Raw genomic sequence first — 21,425 nt, forward strand, 5'->3', positions numbered from 1 at the left:
ATTAGTTTCCTCAGTTTCAGGCTCAATGTGCCTACCCCTTTTCTCCTGACCCTTAGTACCAGCTGACTTTTGCCTCTTAGCTAGAGACTCAGTATCATGTGAAGGAGTCTCAATAGCTTTCCTCTTACAAAAAGTTGGGGCCTTAGTTCTTTTCCCTTTCTGTGGAACAACTGTTTCCTCAGCTTGTCCAGCAGCAGCAGCAGCAGCAGCAGCTTTTCCTTTCTTCAGAGGCTGACCGAACTTCAATGCTCTCAGCAAAGCTGCTGTGATCTCAGATCCTTTAGCTTTTACTTCATCAGTCAGGTCTATCTGATGATCAATGAGGATCCTGGTAATGAGCGATCCTAACCTTAGAGTTCCGTTACTCCTTAGGAAGCCAACAATGAGGAATACTGGCATGTTGATTGGCTTGTATGTCAGCATATGCCAGATGAAGCATTGCTCGAAGTTTGTTGCTGAGGTGGTGCAGTTAATCTTGGGATAGATAAAATAACTCAGCAGATAATGAGCCATCTTCTGGTGTTGACCCATGGAGGAACTGGATACTTCTCCTGAGTGGCCTTCAGGTTTACAGAAGTTGACCTCATACCCAGTACCATCCTGATCTCCAGATCTCCTTAGCCTTGCTCCCTCAGTTTTTAACTTGAGCAGATTCCCTAGGTAGAGAGGGTTGATGAAGATGGTTTTCTCTTTCACCACGGTTACCAAGTAGTCCTAGTTATCATCGGCAACGCGAAGGTTGTGGTAAAACTCCTTTACAAGGTCAGGATAGGTGGGATCCCTAATTGAAAACAGCTCAGTCCATCCATTCTGTGAAATCCACTCACAGAAGGGTTGTTCGGATTGTACGAAGGCTTCAGATACCCATCTTGAGGGCTCAACCTTCCATTCTCGGACGTTTTCGAAGACCTTTGAATAGGTCCTGACTTTGTCAGGCTTTCCCTTACCAGAGGAGGTTTGGCCAGTTTTTCCTTTGCTCGGCGTAGTGACCTTGGTAGATTCCGGCACAGAGGTTTGCCTGGAGGTTTCATCGGAGCTGGGCTTAGGGTGGCCGGCACCGGAAATGTTGAATGAAACTTTAGTCATAGTTGAAGAATGCGTTTGGGAAGCTTTGAGAATTTTTTTAGAGAGAAAGCTCTTTGCCTTAAAATTCGTTAGACGTAAAGAAGATAACAATGGGGATTTACCCATTATTTATAGCGGTGAAGTGTGGATCTTAACGAATCCATGTGTCAGTTTTGCCTTGGGATTGTCAACCGACAAAGATCCTGGCATTTATGACACATTCGGCACGTACATCATCCTAGGTGGCTATTCGCGTGCTTAAGCATTAAGTGCAACGGATCTAACACTCAGCGTTTAGAATACTAAGCGTTTTGAATTCTTAGTGGCCAGTAGTATGAAAGAATGATTTCTCAGTTTAAGATTACTACTCGGTGTGCATATTGACTCAGTATTGATGTGTATTTTGTGTTAAGTGCACAGCATAACAATCACTCAGCATGCATTTGCATAAATCATTCAGCATAGTAATTCACTCAGCATAATTTCACATTTTAGAACTGAAATTTACTGAAGGGGATTAAACATACCAATGGCTTCTCTCAATATGCTGAACTGTTCACGAGCCAGTGGCTTTGTGAAGATATTCGCAAGCTGCTCATCCGTTGGGACGTAGGTCAGCTTTATCTCACCTTTGAGTACATGGTCTCTAATGAAGTGATGCCTTATGCTGACATGCTTCATTCTGCTGTGTTGAATTGGGTTCTTTGATAGATCAATTGCACTTTTGTTGTCGCATTTGACCTCAATTGTCTTTATTTGAACACCATAGTCTTCAAGCTGTTGCTTAATCTATAGGACTTAAGCAACACAGTGACCAGCAGCAATGTACTCAGCTTCAGTGGTATACAAGGCTACTGACGCCTGCTTCTTGCTGAACCAAGATACAAGACAGCTTCCTAAGAAATGACATCCTCCAGAGGTGCTTTTCCGTTCTAGCTTGTCTCGACCATAGTCAGCGTCAGTGTATCCAACGAGTGTTTTATACCATAAACCTGCGTTCACTGAGCTTTGCAAGTATCTAAGGATTCTTTTTACAGCTATGTAATGAGATTCCTTAGGGTTAGATTGATATCTAGCACAGTAGCATACTGAGAACTGAATGTCCGGTCTACTAGCTGTTAAGTAAAGTAGAGAGCCTATCATACCTCGATATAATTTGATGTCTACTGACTTACCATTCTCGTCAGCGCAGAGGACAGTGTCAGTGCCCATAGGAGTGGATATTGGCTTGTAATTTTCCAAGTCATATTTCTTTAATATCTCCTTGGCATATTTAGCTTGACTGATGAAGATGCCATTCTTTCCTTGTTTTATTTGAAGTCCGAGAAAGAAGTTGAGTTCTCCCATCATTGACATTTCAAATTCAGCCTGCATTTGTTTGCTAAATTCCTTGCACATTGATTCGTTAGTTGCACCAAATATTATATCATCAACATAAATTTGAGCCAGCAGGGTATCTTTACCCTTTCTCTTAATGAATAAGGTTGTATCAGCTTTGCCCCTGACATAATTTCTAGTCTGCAGGAAACTGGTCAGCCTCTCATACCAAGCACGTGGTGCTTGCTTGAGGCCGTACAGAGCCTTTTTGAGTTTATAAACGTGGTTTGGGAATTTTGGATCCTCAAACCCTAGAGGTTGACTAACATAAACTTCCTCGTTTATAACTCCATTAAGAAACGCACTTTTAACATCCATTTGGAATAATTTAAAGTTCATGTAAGATGCATATGCACATAAGATCCTAATAGCTTCTAGCCTTGCCACTGGGGCAAAGGTCTCACCGTAGTCAATACCTTTTTGCTGACTGTAGCCCTGAGCTACAAGCCTTGCTTTGTTCCTGACTACATTTCCTTGCTCATCCATTTTGTTGCGGAAGACCTATCTTGTTCCAATGGTCTTCTGACTCCTTGGATGTGGCACTAGCTCCCATACATCATTTATTCTGAATTGGTCAAGTTCTTCTTGCATTGCGCTCATCCAGAATTCATCTTCCTCAGCATCAGCGAAGTTCTTAGGTTCCTGTACTGAGACGAAGGCTACATTGCTGAGGTACTTCCTGAGTTGATTCCTCGTCATCAGGGTATTCCCAGCAGAATCAAGGATTGCACTCTCTGAGTGCCCTCTTGGAATCCTTATCTCTTTAGGTAGATTTATGTCTTGTGCTGTCTGTGTTTCAACAATCTCTGCAGAAGTAGATGGGTCGGTGAAAGTAATCTTAGGTTCACTCTTACTCTTGGTCAGCCTTTTAGTGAATGACTCAGCAGCTGGTTCTTGGTCAGCGGTTACTGAGTGTGGATCATCCTCGGTCAGTGGCTGGTATCTACCTGCAGGGTTAGTTTCGTCGAACTCAACATGTACTGACTCTTCTAAAACTTGAGTTCGTTTATTAAAAACTCTGTATGCTTTGCTGTTTGTTGAGTAGCCTAAAAAGATAGCCTCATCAGCTTTTGAGTCAAACTTTGCTAAGCTATCTTTGGTATTCAAAATAAAACATTTACAGCCAAAGGCACGAAAGTATCCAATATTGGGCTTTCGTCCTTTCCAAAGTTCATAGGGGGTTTTCTTGAGTATAGGTCTAACTAGAGCCCTATTAAGAATATAGCACGCTGTGTTAACAACCTCTCCCCAAAAATACTTTGGAAGCCTATGCTCATCCAGCATTGTCCTGGCTATTTCAACCAGAGTTCTGTTCTTCCTTTCTACAACCCCATTTTGTTGAGGTGTTCTAGGAGCAGAAAAATTATGGTCAATGCCGCTGGCTTCACAGAATTCAACAAACTTTTGGTTTTTGAATTCTCCACCATTATCACTTCGGATGTGAGCCAATTTTAGGTCTTTATCATTTTCAATTTTTCTAACCAGATTTGAAAATGTCTCAAAGGTCTCATCCTTGCTACTCAGCAAGATGACCCAAATGTACCGAGAGAAGTCATCTATAATGACCAAGGAAAATCTTCTTCCACCCAGACTCAGCGGCTGGACTGGACCGAAGAGATCCAAGTGTAGTAGCTCTAACGGACGCTTAGTTGAGACAATGTTTTTGCTGTGAAAAGATTGTTTGGTTTGTTTTCCAGCGTGGCAAGCGTGGCATAATTGATCTTTTTCAAATTTAAGTTCAGGCAGTCCCTCAACCAATTGCTTTCTTGCTAATTTGGCCAGGAGGTCCATGCTTACATGACCAAGTCTCCTGTGCCATAGTCAGGAATTTTCTTCCTTTGATACTAAGCATACAGTTTTTGAAAACTTTTTCTTTAAGTCTAGCATAAAGACATTATCTATGCGAGGGGCAGTTAAGATTAACTCATTTGTTTTACCCTTGTATATTTTACATCCAGTAGCATCAAATATAATTTTTCTCCCATTGTCACATAGCTGAGCTACGCTGAGTAAGTTATATTTGAGTCCGCTGACTAGGGAGACTGACTCAATAGTGGGGTTACCTCCAATGGTTCCTGACCCTACTATCTTACCCTTTTTGTTGTCTCCAAAACTTACACTTCCTCCTCGTTTACGCTCAAACGTGATGAACTGAGTTTCATCACCGGTCATATGCCTTGAGCATGCACTGTCAATATACCACATCTTTGACTTCTCAGCACATCTCAGGCTTACCTGCATTGTAACTAGTTACTTTTAGGTACCCAATTCTTTTTGGGTCCTTGCTTGTTAGGTGCAACAGGTAAAGCATCATACTTTATTTTATGGCGACATACATGGACAGTATGGCCATTCTTTCCACAGAAGTCATAGCTGACCTTCTGTTTAGGTTGTCTCACTGACTGGTCAGCACCCCAGTGCTGAGCATGCCAGCACACCTTTGTGGTGTGACCTTTCTTCCCACAGAAGTCACATTGGACGTTCCGCTAGGGATTCCATCTCTGCCGAGTACCTTGGTACTGAGTTCTCAAAGGACTGTTTATTTTATTTGGAACCTTTAATTGGTTTTGGATAGTTGTGACGTCCTTTCTCAGTTTCTTTGAAACTGATTGGACTTCAGAGACAGACTCATGTATGATCTTCATGTTATCATGCAACATTGAGTTGTCCTGAAGAAGGTATCTGAGGTCACTCAGCTTGACCTCTTCAACCTCGTCACAGCGCCTGCTGAGTGCTCTAATTTTCTTATTACACTTTTTGATAAGTGTATAGAGATCACTCAGGGCATTACCCATTTCGTTTCTGAGTTGGGAAAGTGGTATTACCTCATTTGATTGCTCCTCATCTTCAGATGCAACGGAGGGGTCAGTATGCTCAGAAATGTACGGCTCAGCAAGTTCGTCAGCCATGAAGCATATCTTCGCTGACTCGGTGGCCTCAGCTTCTGTTGATGAAGACTCATCACTGTCGCTCCATGTAGCCACCATTGCCTTTTTGCCGTTCTTCTTATCTTTCCTCAGCGTGGGGCAGCTTTACTTTATGTGGCCAGTTTGATCACATTCAAAGCATGTAATAGGCTTTGAGTTGTCTTTCTTGTATTTGCTGTCGCTGGAGTCAGCTTTATACTTATCAAACTTTTTGTAAGGCTTCTTAGAATATTTGTCATTTTTCCTGAATAGCCTTTTCATCTTCCTTGTGAACATAGCCATCTCCTCATCATCTGTTGAGCTTCCTTCAGTGGAGTCAGCTTTCATGACAAGAGATTTCTGCTTCTTGTCTTCAGACTTTTCCTTCACCTCGAAGTTTTTCATTGATATCTCATGGGTCAGCAACGAGCCGATGAGTTCGTCATATTTGTAGGTGGTTAAGTCCTGAGCTTCTTCAACAACGGTCTTCTTTGCTTGCCAGTCTTTAGGAAGACTCCTGAGTATCTTTTTGACTTGTTCTTCCTCAGTGAAGATCTTCCCGAGTCTCTTGAGCTCATTTATGATGTTGGTAAATCTTGCATTCATGTCAGATATCCCCTCATCATTGTTCATCTCGAAAAGCTCGTACAGTCTCATCTGCTGGTTCACCTTGGACTCCTTTACTTTATTGGTTCCTTCGTATGTGATCTCCAGCTTCTTCCAGATCTCTTGCGCCGACTCACAACCTGAGATTTTATTATATTCTGCAGCATTGAGCGCACAGTGAAGCATATTAATAGCCGAAGCGTGATTTTGAAGCTTCTTGAGATCATCCTCTGTCCATTTGGCCTCATCTTTTACAACTGTTTGGCCAGCCACAACTTCGACAGGTACAAATGGGCCTTACACTATAGATAGCCAGACACTCATATTTGTAGCCTGAATGAAATTTTTCATCCTATTCTTCCAGAAGGTATAGTTAGACTTGAAGAATAGGGGAGGCCGAGTGATGGACAGCCCCTCAGGCAATATCTGAGTTGTTTGGTTTCCTGAGAGAAACCGAGTACTGTTTTCGCCCATAGTGTGGATCAGCTCAAGGTTGTTAAACCTTTTACAGTGAGCTTTTAGGCTCTGATACCACTTGTTGGTCCCTTATAACGTTACAAGTATAGTTCCAAGGGGGGGTTAGGAACTATTTAAACTTTTTAATAATTTAGGGCAGACTTCTTTTCTCAAGAGAAAAGGTTTTAACAGCGGCGCTGAGTAATCAGTAAGATACTGGCTTAGTCAACTGGTGACTAGGTCAGTTTCTTGACTTGAGTCAGGAGATAGCACTTAAAGTCTATTCCTGAGCTCAGATGTTCGATGCGCACAACTCAGCTTGACCTCTTTACTTGGTCAGTTTTTGGTTATTTAAGCAAGCAATATATATAAGGAGTTTAAGGTAAGAAATACGTTACTCAACAGATTTATCCAGGTTCGGCTTCTTCTAAGCCTACGTCCTGTCCCCGGAACACGTTCCGAGATTTCAAATCCTCTACTGAGCTCTTTAAAGGTAGAGCCTCAAACCTTTTACAATCTTAGCAACTGAGTATAACAAGAGTACCTTCCTCTATACCTCTACTCAATCCTAATCTCTCGTTGAGTACTATAACCGAGTACTCAGCCTCTCCTTTCTAATCTCTAGAAATGATAAGTGTTTGTCCTAAACAATGATTGCTAAGACACCTTAGATGATTGAATAATCACTCTAGACTTTTACACAAAGATATGAAATGTAGTGTAAGATTTGCTTTGCTTTTTGCTTACAGAACTTGGAGTAGAAATTTGGTCAGCGTAATGGCTTGATCAAGTTCTGTGTTGAATGAAGCTTCTGATGACACTATTTATAGAGACGTCTTGAGGCATCGGTCATTTCGAATTTCGAAATAACCGTTGGAGGGAAACGGCTTCCTGTCGTTGTCATCCTGACTTGCTCAGAGCTCTCGGCCAATCAGATTTGTGTATCTTCTGTCCTCGGTCAGCTTTTGGTCAGCTCGGCAGAATGTCTCTCCTTTTATGGTAAAGTCAACTGGACAGCATATTGTGTCATCTGAACTTTACCCAAAGTAGAAATACTTTGTCTGGAAGTTTTCCTTAGCCAGCTGCTGTCTTGTACGTTTTATCGAACCAACTCAGCAGCTTCATTCCGAAGTTGTTCCCTGAAGGTCTTCTAGATCCTTCTCTTGCTGAGTTGCGTTTTGGTACACAGCGACATCGTTTTGATAAACGCGGGCCGAGTTGTATTGAACTGTTTGACTTGGGCTTTGACTGTTGTATTAGGCTTGGGCCTTTTAATCCTTATGTCTTATAAACAATTTAACTCAACATTGAACAAACACATTAGTAGAATAAATCAAAGCATTTAAACTTAGTGTGTTTAGAATATGTTTTTAATTATACTTAAACAATTTTGTCAAATCAAAATTATTGTGAAAGGTGTTTCAACAGGAGGGTGCGTTATGATCCAGAGTGTGAAGAGCCTATGTTTGAGATCGGGATGATATTCAAGAGTGTGTATGACTTTAGAGAAGTAGTGGGTAAGTATTCAGTACAAAAGGGTGCAAAATTGAAGCTGAAACCCAATGACTGGTTTAGGGTTTTGGCTAAATGTGTTGGGAAAAAAGATTGTCCTTGGAAACTGTTTGCCAGTTTGGACACAGAGACAAATGATTTCAAGATGAAGACTTATTATCCGAAACATACTTGTAGTAGGACAAATAGGAACAAGCGTTTTGACTCTAAGTTTATAGCAAATTACTTTAAGAATAAAATTGTTGATACTCCAAACATCAGGCTTTGGAAACTACAAGAGCTGGTGAAGGAAAAACTTGAAGTGTATGTTGGACAGACCCTGTGTACACTACAAAAAAGAGCCTTTTAATGAGAAGAAAACTTATCATTAAAAGTCCAAATATTCTCATAAAAGAGTTTGTAATGAGAATTATTACTCTCATGGCTCCCTTCATTATAGGGGTCCCTTACTAAAAGTAACTATGAGAATAAAATACCTTCTCATTATCACCATATATAATGAGATTAATCGTCCTTATTAGAATTTTTTATAATAATAAAAACTCTTCTCATTAAATTGTTTATAATAATTAGAAATATTCTCATTAATATTTTATATAATGATTAAAAATCTTCTCATTAAATCTTTTATAATGATTCAAAAACCCCTCGTTAAAGATTTTATCATGATAAAAAAATATTTACATTATATAATAATATTCTGCTGATTAATTATAAGAATATAATTCAACAATAGATTATAAAACAAAGTTCCATTTCAATTCACTAAGAAGAAAGAGCAAATGCATTACATCAGCAACACAATAGCTTAGATTTACATATTGGTAAACAATATGCATCAACATCCTATATAAAAGCTCTAGCCGGATGCCTGACTCGAACAAACATGGCATAGCCAAACATTCCAACCGCTTTAGGACAAACAACAACCTACACAATGCAAGCCCTGTAATTAATATACCTTATACCTAATTAGCAGTACCAAAAAAATAAAAAATGTGTTCTAATTAAAAGATCATAGGGCCAATATATAAACATGTTCCAACTGAACATAATGCAAATAAGCAAATTAGTATTTCAAGCACCATGATTACCTCAATTTGGTAGAATCAAATATAGCACCGCTTCTGTTAACACGGTCGATAGAGAGTTTTTCAACTGTTAATCACTCAAAAAGGTTCGGGTCACTGCAATATGAGAATATCTATAAAGCAATGGGCGAGTGAAAAAATTTACCAAGTTGTTCAAGGGTGAAAAATTCATTTTCCGTGCCATCGCCACAACCTAGAAGTGCCAGATAGTTCACCATTCCCTGAGGCAAATACCCCATCTCCCTGAACTGTTAAAGAATAATTACTGAATAGTGGAACAGCAGTGTTTGCTAATAGTCGAGTAATTATACTTAGAAATTACCTATACCAAAGATAAGCAACAGAACAGAGAATTACCTGACCAACTGAAGTTGCACCATGTCATTTTGACAATTACTCCGATCTGGAGCAAGAATTAAGGAAACGTGTGCAAAGGAAGGCATGGAGAATCCAAGAGCTTGTAAGAACAGATCCTGTTCTGTTACAGACTTGTCATGTTTTGTTATGAAGGTCCAGTTCCGTAAACAGAATTGGTCCTGTTTTTTTGCACATTATATACAAGCCTATCTTAATGTTGTAAAAGCAAATATATGAACAAGCTAAAGCTACATCAGCATGAACAACTATTTTCTATGCATAAAATAGATTTTTGACTTGAGAACTGGATGTGGTAAAAGGTTGACAATCCAGACAATCCATGCATCGTAACTAGCCAATTAAACACGAATAATTGATTAACTTTAATGAGTATAAAGATCAGAAAAAGAATTAGCTCACAGGTTTTGCCATGAAAATCCATTTCATTCTTGAAAACTTCAAAGTAAATTAGGATTACTGCATACACTCAAATTTTGAATTCTACAATGAAATCGAACCTATGTTCCTTCATGAATAGCTAGAAGTAAACAATTCCATGCTCAAATGCTCTTAGAAAATATCACAGAAAATCCAAATGAACATGTCCTGTTTCAAATTCCAAATGATATTGATTCACTTTCAAATGAACATGTCCTGTTTCAAATGAACAGTCTATATTGTGAAGGTGTGGGTCTGAACCATCTCATTAAGGATACAACTTTATGTACAAAAGTAAAAGAGAAGGAGAAGGAGACCTGATGACCAAGATGAGCAGCAAAACATTCCTGCATATACATGTTTCACATCAAGCCCAATAAACCATGTTCCACCACTGATATATTCATGTCGGTAGGTGCAAAGCAGCGATCTGCATATCTCATATTAATAATTACTCAACGTATTCCTATATTCTCACATAGTTCACTATGACCGAAGAGCCTTATAAGTTCAATAAGACCTGCATATATGTTATGGTTCAAATACATCATATCAGTAAATTTAGGAATTCACTCAAGACTCAAATACAGGTGACTGCTGTAAGTAAACACTTCATTTCAGCCAAAAATTGAAACAAGCAGTTCTCGAAAACTAACAGGAAAAGGAAACAAAACTTGTAAAAAAAGGAAAAACATATTTCACTTACCAGGGCTGCCACACGTATGTCAAAGCCAACTCTTTCCACAGCTTTTGTCAACTCTCCAACCACATCTTGCCCAACCTATTTTAGGACTGTTACAGCTTCATACACAACCTTTGTTACAGCTTCATACACAGCCTCACCATATTCATTTCTCATCCTCGTCATCTATTATCTCCTGCATTTTATCATAAACCTCAAAACATCATATAGGATAGGATCCTTAATTTGTAACCATTTAAAGCATTTATCAGATATGATATATACTAGAAATTACTTACATGTAGCTGGCCTTCGACAGTTTGCATCTTCAATGGGTGCCAATTTGGATCCTTAAAATACTCTTCCCATGTTGAGCATAGTTCAACTGCTCTCTCTCCCCAGTCTTCGTCGGAGAATTTACGCTTGCATGACTCAACAAAAGCTTTAGGATCAAGTTCCCCCATTCGTTTGATTCCTAGTGCTGTTCTGTTGCTCAATGTCTCTTGCAAACCCTATATTGTAAATGGACTTGTTACTTTTTTGATTTTCAACATGAAAACTGGTTAGCCATTTTCTCTGACTGTCAAAGTATTGCAAAGAGTTTCAAAGTCGCACAAGTCAGCTTCTTTATGATAATACCCGAATGTGGCCGCTGAAGAGATACCGACCATGTATCTCATAATGGAAGAGATCACCACAAGGCACCACCTCGGACAAAATGAACAACCCCATTCACTATCTCTAATTTCAATGCTACCTTTGGGGAAAAACAGAGGAATGAATAGTTTGTGGGTGTCTAGAAGTAAGGTCATTGAAAAAGAATAGGTAAACGAAAAGATCTTGAATTCTTCAATCAATTTGTGTTCAAATAAATTTCAGCAAGCAACGGGAAGTGATACAAATTTAATGGTGCACTGAAGATCGCGGTTCTCTTTGGATTTAGAAGAATGTGAATTGAAACAGAGAGAACATGAACCACTCATTGGTTGGTTTCCACCCACTAGAAGGGATTTATCATAAATTTCTTTGCGCTCTTGCACCATGAGCGACAGATATATTAAGCCTAACATATTATCAGCAAGTAGCAAACCATATACATATAAGTTAGTCCCGCTTTAGGAGAATTACTATAGACCGAACAAACAACCGAAAGAAATAGTTGATGTTTACCGGACAGAAGACTTCCGCATTTCGTTAGTTAAGAATGTAAATGCCACATTAAAGACATAGGTGCTAGCAGCCCTGAAGAGAATGAAGACAATAAGCAAACCATTCCATCAGTGCAAGTGGAATAATGAAAGGAAGGCATATGAAAAATTAGCCAACATAAGCAAGTAATCCAAATGCATAGACACTTCCAAATGAGAACTCTAAAATGACAAACCAAGCAAGGATATCTGTCATAGAAATACAAGAAAATATGCAAATAAGTGATAAGAGTAAAAATAGGTGAAAAACTAATAAATGGACATAAATTTTTATATCATTACTGAGAAATAGTTAAGACTGCCCCATTTAATATGGACATGAAATTATTTAGGAGCAATTAAGGTGTAATTTTGAGTGCTTATGTTTTTTTTTGTTGAAACCATAGCAACTAAGGTTTAACAAAACCATGTCTAAATTGTTGGCAGAAAAAACCTTTTTCTTGACATATATTATAGTTCACTTGTTGATATTTTATACCTTTGCTATAAATGAAATGAGCAAAATAACCAAAACCTTCAACTACCCTTAAAGAAAGCAGAGTGTAAAATAAGAGCAGAGTGTTTTGTAACTACCAAAACCTTTTGACATTCATACTGCCCTTTTTAAAGAAAGCATAACATATAAATATAAAGGAAAATTGCAGCCCCATTTACAATAAACCATCCAAATTAGAACATACAAACCCATATGAACTGAATTGAACTTTCCTAATATGAATAGGATGTACAGTAGAACTCACTTGTCCTAGCATGCTTACGGTTACCTCCAAATAGCTCTCCATCCCAGCAATCATGCCTATAAAATAGTCATCATCCAGAGAAATAGCGAGAACAACTACTACACCTCTTAAAAGCTTTAGGGACCCGAACTTTCAACTCATGAGTCATGAATCTGTTATTCCAAGCGAAACAAACACATAAATAGAGACAAACAAAATAGTAGAGTATACATTTCAAACAAATTCATTGATGCCTTGGTATTTTACCTGTGCAATAAGACGTATTTGGTGAAAATGACGTTCGGCAAGGACGAATGTCATTTTTGGTGTAGCATTCTTCGACGGCTGACAGTGATGATACACCTACCACAAGGCTGAAACCTAATCGGGGGAAATGATTGGATTCAGTGACAGATTATGAAAATTCGGGTGAAGAGGATTGGGATTGAGAAGAATGTGAAGATGCCCTAGAAGTCGAAGAGAGATTGGGGATGAGGAGTTTATTTTGCCTTGGAATAAATGTTTGGGTTTTACGGAGAGAATATTAAATCTTTTAAAAAATTAGGTTCTGTGTATTTTGGTCAAAAAAATTGGGGGGAATGGTTGCCGCTTAAGATTTTGTGAAATATTTGAGTCTATATATTTGGAGGAATATTTTAATCTAAATATATAAATATCTTAGTCCAAAACATATATTTTAATTTTTATGATATTATTTATTCTTAGTGTAACTATTGATGATCTGTTTTAATTAGAATGTTTTATATTCTCATTAAGTTTTTCTCAATTAGTGAGAATATTTCTAAAAGAAAATAAAATAATTAAAATAATTGGTTATTAATATTTAATGATATTATTTCTTCTCATTATATTTACTTTTTAGTGAGAAATTTTATATTATCATTATTTTCTTCTCATTATTACTTGTTTTTCTTGTAGTAGAGCGAAGTACATTGTCATGAAGCAGTTCATGGGTGATTATAGAGAAGAATACAAACGATTATATGACTATAGAGATGAGATTTTGAGGTCTAATCCTGGTTCAACATGTGCGGTTCTTGCTGACACTAAAGATATACCTATTAGGCACATATTTAGAGGTTTTTATGTGTGCTTCAAAGCTATGAAAGAAGGGTTCAAGCAAGGTTGCAGAAGATGTATAGGCATGGATGGTTGCTTTCTTAAAGGTATTTGTAAGGGCCAATTATTGTCTGCAGTTTGTAAAGATGCAAACAATCAAATGTTTCCCATAGCATGGGCAGTGGTTGATGAGTGTGAGACAAAGGAAATATGGACATGGTTTATCAAGCTTATACAAGCAGATTTAGAGCTGGGTGATGGGGCAAATTTTATACTAATGACTGATATGCAGAAGGTATGTACTTATATACCTTTCAGTTGTTTCTTTTATACAAAACTTCAATAGATAGGATGTGATAATTTGGTTTGACATCTTTTTAATCAGCAGATTAAACTGTTATAACATAAAATTCATGTGTTGCTAATATGAAGAGTGGCCTAGAACTCAAAATAATTGATTTAGTGGTGATTACATCTAGTTAACTTGAAAACAAAGAGCATGCAACAAAATCCAAAAATTGAGTTACTATTCCTGACAAGAGTGTCGTCAAAGGAAAACTATGAAAATTTAAAATCATTACATTTTAAACTAGTTATCTTTTAATTATATAAGGTACATCACTTATAGCTGCCATCTTGAACTGATGGTACACAGGGTATGATTCTGCAATCCGATCATATAGCTTTATGCACGTATCGTAGTTATTTAAGGCACAAGAGCTGTGCTATATTGATGTATGTATATTGATGTGAATATGTTGTGCTATATTGATGTAGTATATTGTTGTGCTATATTGATAGGGTTTAATTCCAACAATAGCAGAAGTGTTGCCTGAAGCTACACACAGGATGTGTGCTAGACATGTCTTGTCTAATTGGGGTAAGGAGTGGAGGGGACTTGAGAGGAGAACATGTTTTTGGAAGATTTGTAAGTCTACTTTTGAGGCTCAATTAAGAGACAATATGGCTGAGCTTTTTAAGTTAGGTGGGAAACCAATTGTGACAGATTTGTTGAATTACGACAAGGAAAAATGGTGTAGAGTATACTTCCCATTTGACACATCTGATTCTATAGATAACAATATTTTTGAAACTTTCAATGGTTGGATTCTAGGTGCTAGGCATAAGAGTATAATTTCTATGTTAGAGGAAATAAGAATCCAATGTATGAATATGCATGTAGACTTGAGGGTATTTCTAAATAACAAATGGACAACTAACATATCCCCAATGGCCTTAAAATGTCTAACCAAAAACACAGGTGCATCTATGAGGTGTCAAATTGAGTGGAATGGGGATTCAGGTTTTGAGGTGATTGATGGGGAGTATAGGCACATAGTTGATTTGAGGAAAATGATATGCTCATGTAGATACTGGGGAGTGAAAGGCATTCCATGTCCCCATGCCATTGCTGCCATTCATAAGGCTGACATGGAACCTATTAAACACGTGAGTAACTGGTATGGGAGGGAAAAATATACTCAGACCTATGCCCATTTCATTCAACCAGTTTTAAACATGAAGATGTGGCCAGAGAGCACGCATCCGCCAATTGAGCCTCCAGAAATAAAGAAAATGCTGGGGAGACCTAAGAAGAATAGAAGAAAGGACAAAGATGAAGTTAAGAAGGTAGGGAAGCTTCCTAGGACATGATCCATCATGACATGCTCTCACTGCAAAATGAAAGGCCATAATAAAAAGGGTTGTGCATTAAGGAAACAACAAGCAACATCTCAGGTAATGTCAGATAACTTGCATTTATAGGAGATAGTACAATACAATTATTTAGTTTGTTAGTTTGTGATGCAGGGTGATTCTGTTGATTTAATGCAAGGTTCAACATCAAATACTCCATCTCAAACAATTAATACTACAACAAAGGTACTTGTAAAATTCAATATGAAATTGATTACTCTTGCACATGTCTTACAATTTTGATATAATACATGAGCATGTTGATAAAGCAAAGAAGAGGGTGGTGCCTAAAGCTAATACCCAAACAAAAGAAAAGAGGCCAAGAATGTCTGGAGTGGGTGTATATATCTCTGAAAGGACAGGCTGGACTTGTGCTCATGTAATCTTTTGGATTTTTGTGATATTTTTGTGAGGTATATAATGTAATGTGGTATATAATGTGATACCAATTAATATAATGTGGTATATAATGTAAACAGAGTCTGGATGGTGATAGAGTTGTGTTGTCTACTGGGCCTGTCAAGTTGAAAAACTCTTCTGAAGTTACGGGGGACTTGGGATTTGAGGCAAACAAATTGAAATTTAAAGGCAAAAAGGCAATGTCATCTACTAGTGCTGCAAAAAAAAATGTTGTTGCAAAAACTAATGCTGCAACTGCAAACCGTTCTGCATCAAAGGCACAAGTCAATGTATCGTCTTCTCAGCCTCCGATGAGAGATGTAAATGCTAGCATCACATCAAAAAAGAGTTGTTCTCAACCACCAAAAGTAGTTAGATGGATGCCTTGATTATGAATGTTAATGTCATGATTTGTATTTGGTCTTATGTGATCTTTTGGACCTGTTATTTCATGTAATGACACTTCAATTGTAGGTTATGTTAATGTATCAAACTTATTATCATAACAATAGTTATGTTATGAAGTGCTTTTTTGGACCAATGCAGACAATTACATTGTTGTTGTTAATGCTCTCTTATTTGTTAACTATGTCACATTCACAATTGTCATAAAGGTGCAAAAATACACATGCTCGCCGAGCACACTTTCCTTTGCTCGTCGAGCATAACTCCAAGTTCGAAGCCGATAAAGGTGCAAAAATACATACTGCTGGCCGAGCAACATCAGTTAAAAATCGAAATCAGCATTTTGAGCAGTTCAGTTCCTCGAACCTTTGAGCCGAATCCCCGGATCAAATGCAATAATACTATAAGGAAATTCTCCAACGACTTAACGAATCAATAAATTACTTATTTTGACAACATTATTTTCCATGAAAATGGTACCCATTTCTCAATTACCATACATGTGCTTACTAAACAAAACCATAAGAAATGTAGATTTTTGCAAAGATCATGACAAATCTGTGACAAATCCATTAAGAACCAAACAAATTACATATTCCTATTCCCAAATTTCATATGAAATACAACCAAGTGCTCTTTAACCAATTACAAATTACAAATCCATTTCAACTGCTCTTTAACCACATTTCTACTAGCAATCCCAACATGAACACAAATAAGAACTTCTGCCATTCTGTTGTAATACTGTGACATTCCTCCTTGTTGCTTTGCCTTTTAACCATCCTATCTTTCCCCCCATCTTTCTCTTTCACCCGGTTCAACAGCCCACCAATGACGTTTCTATTATGTGGAGTAACTGCTGCATCAAACCATCTAAAATATCCACAATACCTTTCAATCTGCAATTCATCAATCAATAATAAGCTAATCAATTATATAGGTAATTAGTCAAGAATCAATTGATTAAACCCAATCAATAACAAGCTAATCGATTATACAAGGTAATTCATCAATAACAAATTAATCAATAAACCCATTCAATAACAACTAACCCTGTAGTTTGGGCATCCATGAAATCGTCTCCCTGGATTTTCAGGTTTCCAACACACTTTCAGTACTGCGAATTCACCACAATAACAAATATAAGGATTTGCCTCCATAAAATCGGTAAGAAGAAGAAGAAGAGTAAGAAGTCAGAAGTTGAAGAAGAAGAAGAAACTCATAAACCAAGAAGAAGAAAAAGAAACTCATAAACCAAGAAGAAGAATAAGAAACAGTGAAAACTGATGAGGAAGAAGAAGAAATAATTGTTGAAGTTCAGGGGATGTGAATTTTTCAATGATGAGGAAGAGGAATTAGGGATTTATTCCCGTTTTTTCACCGTTGAAGGAGGAGCCTATTTTCCTCTTCTTCACGCGCCTTAAAATGTTGGAGTCTCCAACATCTGCCATGTCAGTGCCACGTTATATTAGTGTGGCTAGATGTAGGTGAAAAAAGGACTTGAATTGACTAAGTGAAACACCCTTAAGTTTGAGTGGCCAAGTGACAAAAATGACTAAATTCAGGGGACTGGGGAGGGGTTAAGCCTTTTTAAAATATTATTGGCATGGATTAGTATTACTCATTCTATCTCTAAACTTTTTAATCACCGTAAACTAGTTAATACTAGAAATGTGAAAATTTAGAGGTCAAATTAGAAACAAAAAATTGATTTTGATGTAAATTAAGATGGAATTCTCTATTTTCAAACGATGTCATATTGGCATTTTCTTGCACCTAGACCTCGGCATGGGCCAAGCCTCGGACTTTAAATAAAACCTGACAAGCCCAAGTCCAGCCCAAATCCATACTAATTTTGGGTTCGGGCTCGGGCCTAAAAAACAAATTCCAAATCCGCCCGCCCAAGTCCATATCTATATTTAAAAAAATCAATTAAAATGATTAATTTTTTTTAATAAAAAATAATAAACATAATAGTTAATAAGTCTTAGAAAATTATAATAAACTAATAGTTAAATTCGAAATAAAATTACAGCATTTAGGGTTAGGAGGAGATGGATTGGAGAGTATATATATGCTGGTAAATAAATATTAATATATATAAAGAGAACAGGTCGGGCCGGGCTAGGCCCGACGAGTATTTATATAGCCCAAGCCCGCCCATTTTCTAGGCGGGTTTATTCGGGCTTGGGCCTGTCACTAATTTTATATGTCCAGACCCGACTAAATGGGTCTGGGCTCGGACCGACCGGCCAGGCTCATCGGCCCATGCCGAGCACCTAATCCCTACACAAAATGATACCGACCTAAATTTCAAGCAGAATTCACTGTAAAACACAATTAATACATTTTAACCAATCTTTTAAAAACCGGATAGGAAGTCAAACCGGATTGACAACTGGATCGGGATTCAATTGATTTAACCAATTGACTCGGATTGGTTGAACCGAATGACCTCATAAATAATATATATTTTTTCTAATTTAATTTAAATTATAAATTTTATTAAGAGTTTTAAATTTTACTGTGTATATTTAAAATTTAAATACTAAGTAAATTTGTTCATATTATAAACATCAATTAAATTTTTAAAAATATTTAATATGGTACGAAATAGTGTAATGGGCTTAGACATACAAGTCCAAGCCCACTATTTCATATATCTGGTCAGCCCAATTAGATATCAAGGGTCTTTCCGGAATTAGGCATAAGGAAGAAGCTTTGGACTCCAATCATCACGCTCAACTGATTTTATTGCAAAAATATAGGTTCCGAACCAATAAAGAGCTAACACAAGTACGAAGGCACAAACACTAATGCCTATAAATAGCGCAGAAATAAAGAAGACAAGTACACAATTCTCATAACTACTACTTCACTAAATTGTTCTCAAGTTACGTATTCTCTACACTAACTTAGGCATCTGAGAGGGTTCGTCGGTCTCCAGCCCTTTGTCTGACTGTTTTCTTTCTTCTCAAGTGATCAGAAGTTCGTTATCAAGAAACAAAAGATATTTCGATATTAATATTTATCAAAATATATAAAAAATAAATACTAAATAATATTTTAAATTTTAAGTATTAGTATAATATATAAGCATATAGTGTTGTTATTATTCATAAGTTGAAAGCTAGCTTAGTGGTAAGATGTATATTGTGATACTTAATGGTCCAGGTTCACGGTTGACCTGATCGGTTCAAACGGTTCAATCCGATTCATTGAGCTTTCTAAAAACCAATATCAATCGAATCAAAGACCTGATCGATTTGTGGTCGTACCATCCAATCCGGTTTTCATAACATTGCTTTTAACCAATTGTGTATAAAAGTTTTATTTTATATTTAACTCCTATATTATCATCTCATGTTTTTTCTATATCAGAATTTCATTGTTATATTTCTAGTTTTGTGATACAGATTAATAACCAACGAGTTAATTTTAATTGTAAATCAACAAAGAAGTTTATTCTCTAACTAAACTAGAATGAGTTGATTCCAATATTCACGAGTTAAACTCGTTGGAATCGTGAAATCCCCATTATAAAAGTGATGAGCCTTAACACAAGCTCTAAAAGAGAAAATATAATTTGATTGATAAAAAGTTGAGTGTTATAAATGAAATAGATGAATTTATATCATCTTTAAACCTAAAAATGAAATTATAAAATGGTAAAAAGCATACAATTAAAATAGAAGGTTAATTATAAATCTAGCCCAATTAAGAGGGATCATTTACATATCTAACCCACTTTACTTCCATCTTACTAAATTAGACCATTTCATTCATTGGACAAAATTACTCTTAGTTCTATTGATCGATGGATCTGCTCCTGCTTCTTCTTCTTCATCATCTTCTTCCGCTTCATCTTCTTCTTCGGTTCATCTTCTTCGATTTCTGATATCAATCGTTAGAGATTTTTGAGATTTTTGAAGTATTATGTTCAATTTTCCGTAGAAATGGTATGTTTTTAGCTTATACGCCTGCTTTTCTCGCTGGTCTTGCCTCTTTCTTCATCTATAATGGTATCGTTTCAATTCTCTATATTTTCCACCATTTTTCTCCATAGTTGTCGCACTTCGTCGCAAATGCGACAACTCTTGTCACGTTTGTGACAAATTCATCACATCTGCGACAAGAGTTGTCGCATTTGCGACGAAATGCAACAACTGTTGTTGCATTTGTGACGAAATGCGGTAAATTTTGTCACAAATGCGACAACAATGGAGAAAAATGGTGGAAAATTGAGAAAATTGAAACGATACCATTATAGATGAAGAAAGAGGCAAGACCAGCGAAAAAAGTAGGCGTATAAGCTAAAAAATACCATTTCTACGGGAAATTGAACATAATACTTCAAAAATCTCAAAAATCACCAACGATTGATATCAGAAATCGATCCATCGATCAGTAGAACTAAGGGTAATTTTGTCCAAAGTGGATGAAATGATCTAATTTGGTAAAATGGAAGCAAAGTGGGTTAAATATGTAAATGACCCCTCTTAGTTGGGCTAGATTTGTAATTAGCCCTAAAATAGATGAAACTTAAAAGATAAAACGAGATAGAGATAAGGAGGTGACATGAGTTGTAAATAAGAGGCGACAAAGTTGTAATTAGGAGAAAGCTGGAGTGAAGGACAAGATTGATCTTTTAAAGCATTTTATAAGTCCACATGTCGTGTGGGTTTCATATCCGAAACTAGGGGTGAGCATTAGTTTAGTTTGGTTACTAACCGAACTGATATTTATACAATTTTAAAAACCGAACCATACCATACCAAATAACTAAAATAACCGAAGTTGGCCGAACCACAAAATTTTGGTTCGGTTACCAACCAAATAACCAAAATTTTTATATAATTTAAATGTTTAAAATGTTCTAAATTATAAAATTTTAGCTTCATTAATTTGGAATTTGCAATTACAAATTAATTCAATAATGTTTAAAATTAAAATTGTAGACTTTCTTGTATAAATTGAAGTATGAAGAATAAATAAATAAGTAATTTTTTTATTTAAACATAAATTCGGTTCGGTTTTCGGTTAGACCGATATTTTTTTAAAATAACCAAATACCGAACAAGGAAAATTTGACAACCGAACCAAATAAATTTTTTGATTCGGTTATTGGTTTGGTCATCGTTTTTTGGACTTTTTTGCTCACCCCTATCCGAAACATAGCTGTTGATCGTCCAAGTACACACGACGTGTGGGCATGGTGCTGAAATTTATTTCATTAATCCATACGGTGTGTGACTCTGTTTTTCCAGTAAAAGGTAGGGGTGTGCATCGGTTCGGTTTGACAGAAAAGGTAAAAAAAGCGAACCGCACCGAATTATACATATTTTACATTTTTATATATACACACGCATATATTTGATTATACAAGTTTATTTTTTTTATTATTGTTGAGATAATAACCCAATATAGAT

The 21,425-nt window shown here is 36.8% G+C and overlaps 1 protein-coding gene across 9 annotated transcripts; it reads right to left on the bottom strand.

Moving 5' to 3' along the window:
• Positions 1–8,659: 8,659 nt before the first annotated feature.
• Positions 8,660–12,997, bottom strand: LOC136227491 (factor of DNA methylation 1-like). Of its 9 annotated transcripts, none has more exons than XR_010688115.1 (10): positions 12,685–12,997; positions 12,439–12,590; positions 11,661–11,732; positions 10,790–11,002; positions 10,515–10,686; positions 10,126–10,155; positions 9,371–9,549; positions 9,159–9,261; positions 9,017–9,080; positions 8,660–8,852 (listed from the first exon to the last, which is right to left on the bottom strand). XR_010688115.1 is itself a non-coding variant. In XM_066016181.1 (10 exons), exons 4-6 carry the CDS (start codon positions 11,220–11,222, stop codon positions 10,657–10,659), a joined length of 336 nt encoding a protein of 111 aa, XP_065872253.1. In that variant the 5' UTR covers positions 11,223–11,553; positions 11,661–11,732; positions 12,439–12,590; positions 12,685–12,997; the 3' UTR covers positions 8,660–8,852; positions 9,017–9,080; positions 9,159–9,261; positions 9,371–10,328; positions 10,515–10,656. The 9 variants fall into 9 exon arrangements, 2 of the variants coding, with proteins under 2 accessions (XP_065872253.1, XP_065872260.1); XR_010688111.1 differs by adding an exon at positions 10,287–10,328 and having other exon boundaries at positions 9,371–10,155; XR_010688109.1 differs by having other exon boundaries at positions 9,371–9,491; positions 10,126–10,328.
• Between the last annotated feature and the right edge of the window lie 8,428 nt (positions 12,998–21,425).

The sequence above is a fragment of the Euphorbia lathyris genome, chromosome 1, assembly GCF_963576675.1.
Source record: "Euphorbia lathyris chromosome 1, ddEupLath1.1, whole genome shotgun sequence".
NCBI lineage: Eukaryota > Viridiplantae > Streptophyta > Magnoliopsida > Malpighiales > Euphorbiaceae > Euphorbia > Euphorbia lathyris.

What these genes read in the sequence shown, in the direction of transcription:
- LOC136227491 (XM_066016181.1), bottom strand. Translation starts at nt 11,222, where the DNA reads ATGGGGTTGTTCATTTTGTCCGAGGTGGTGCCTTGTGGTGATCTCTTC. An exon ending in TCTTCAGCGGCCACATTCGG is followed by an intron (nt 11,003 to 11,129) that starts GTATTATCATAA and finishes TTTACAATATAG; the next exon opens with GGTTTGCAAGAGACATTGAG. An exon ending in CTGTCGAAGGCCAGCTACAT is followed by an intron (nt 10,687 to 10,789) that starts GTAAGTAATTTC and finishes GATAAAATGCAG; the next exon opens with GAGATAATAGATGACGAGGA.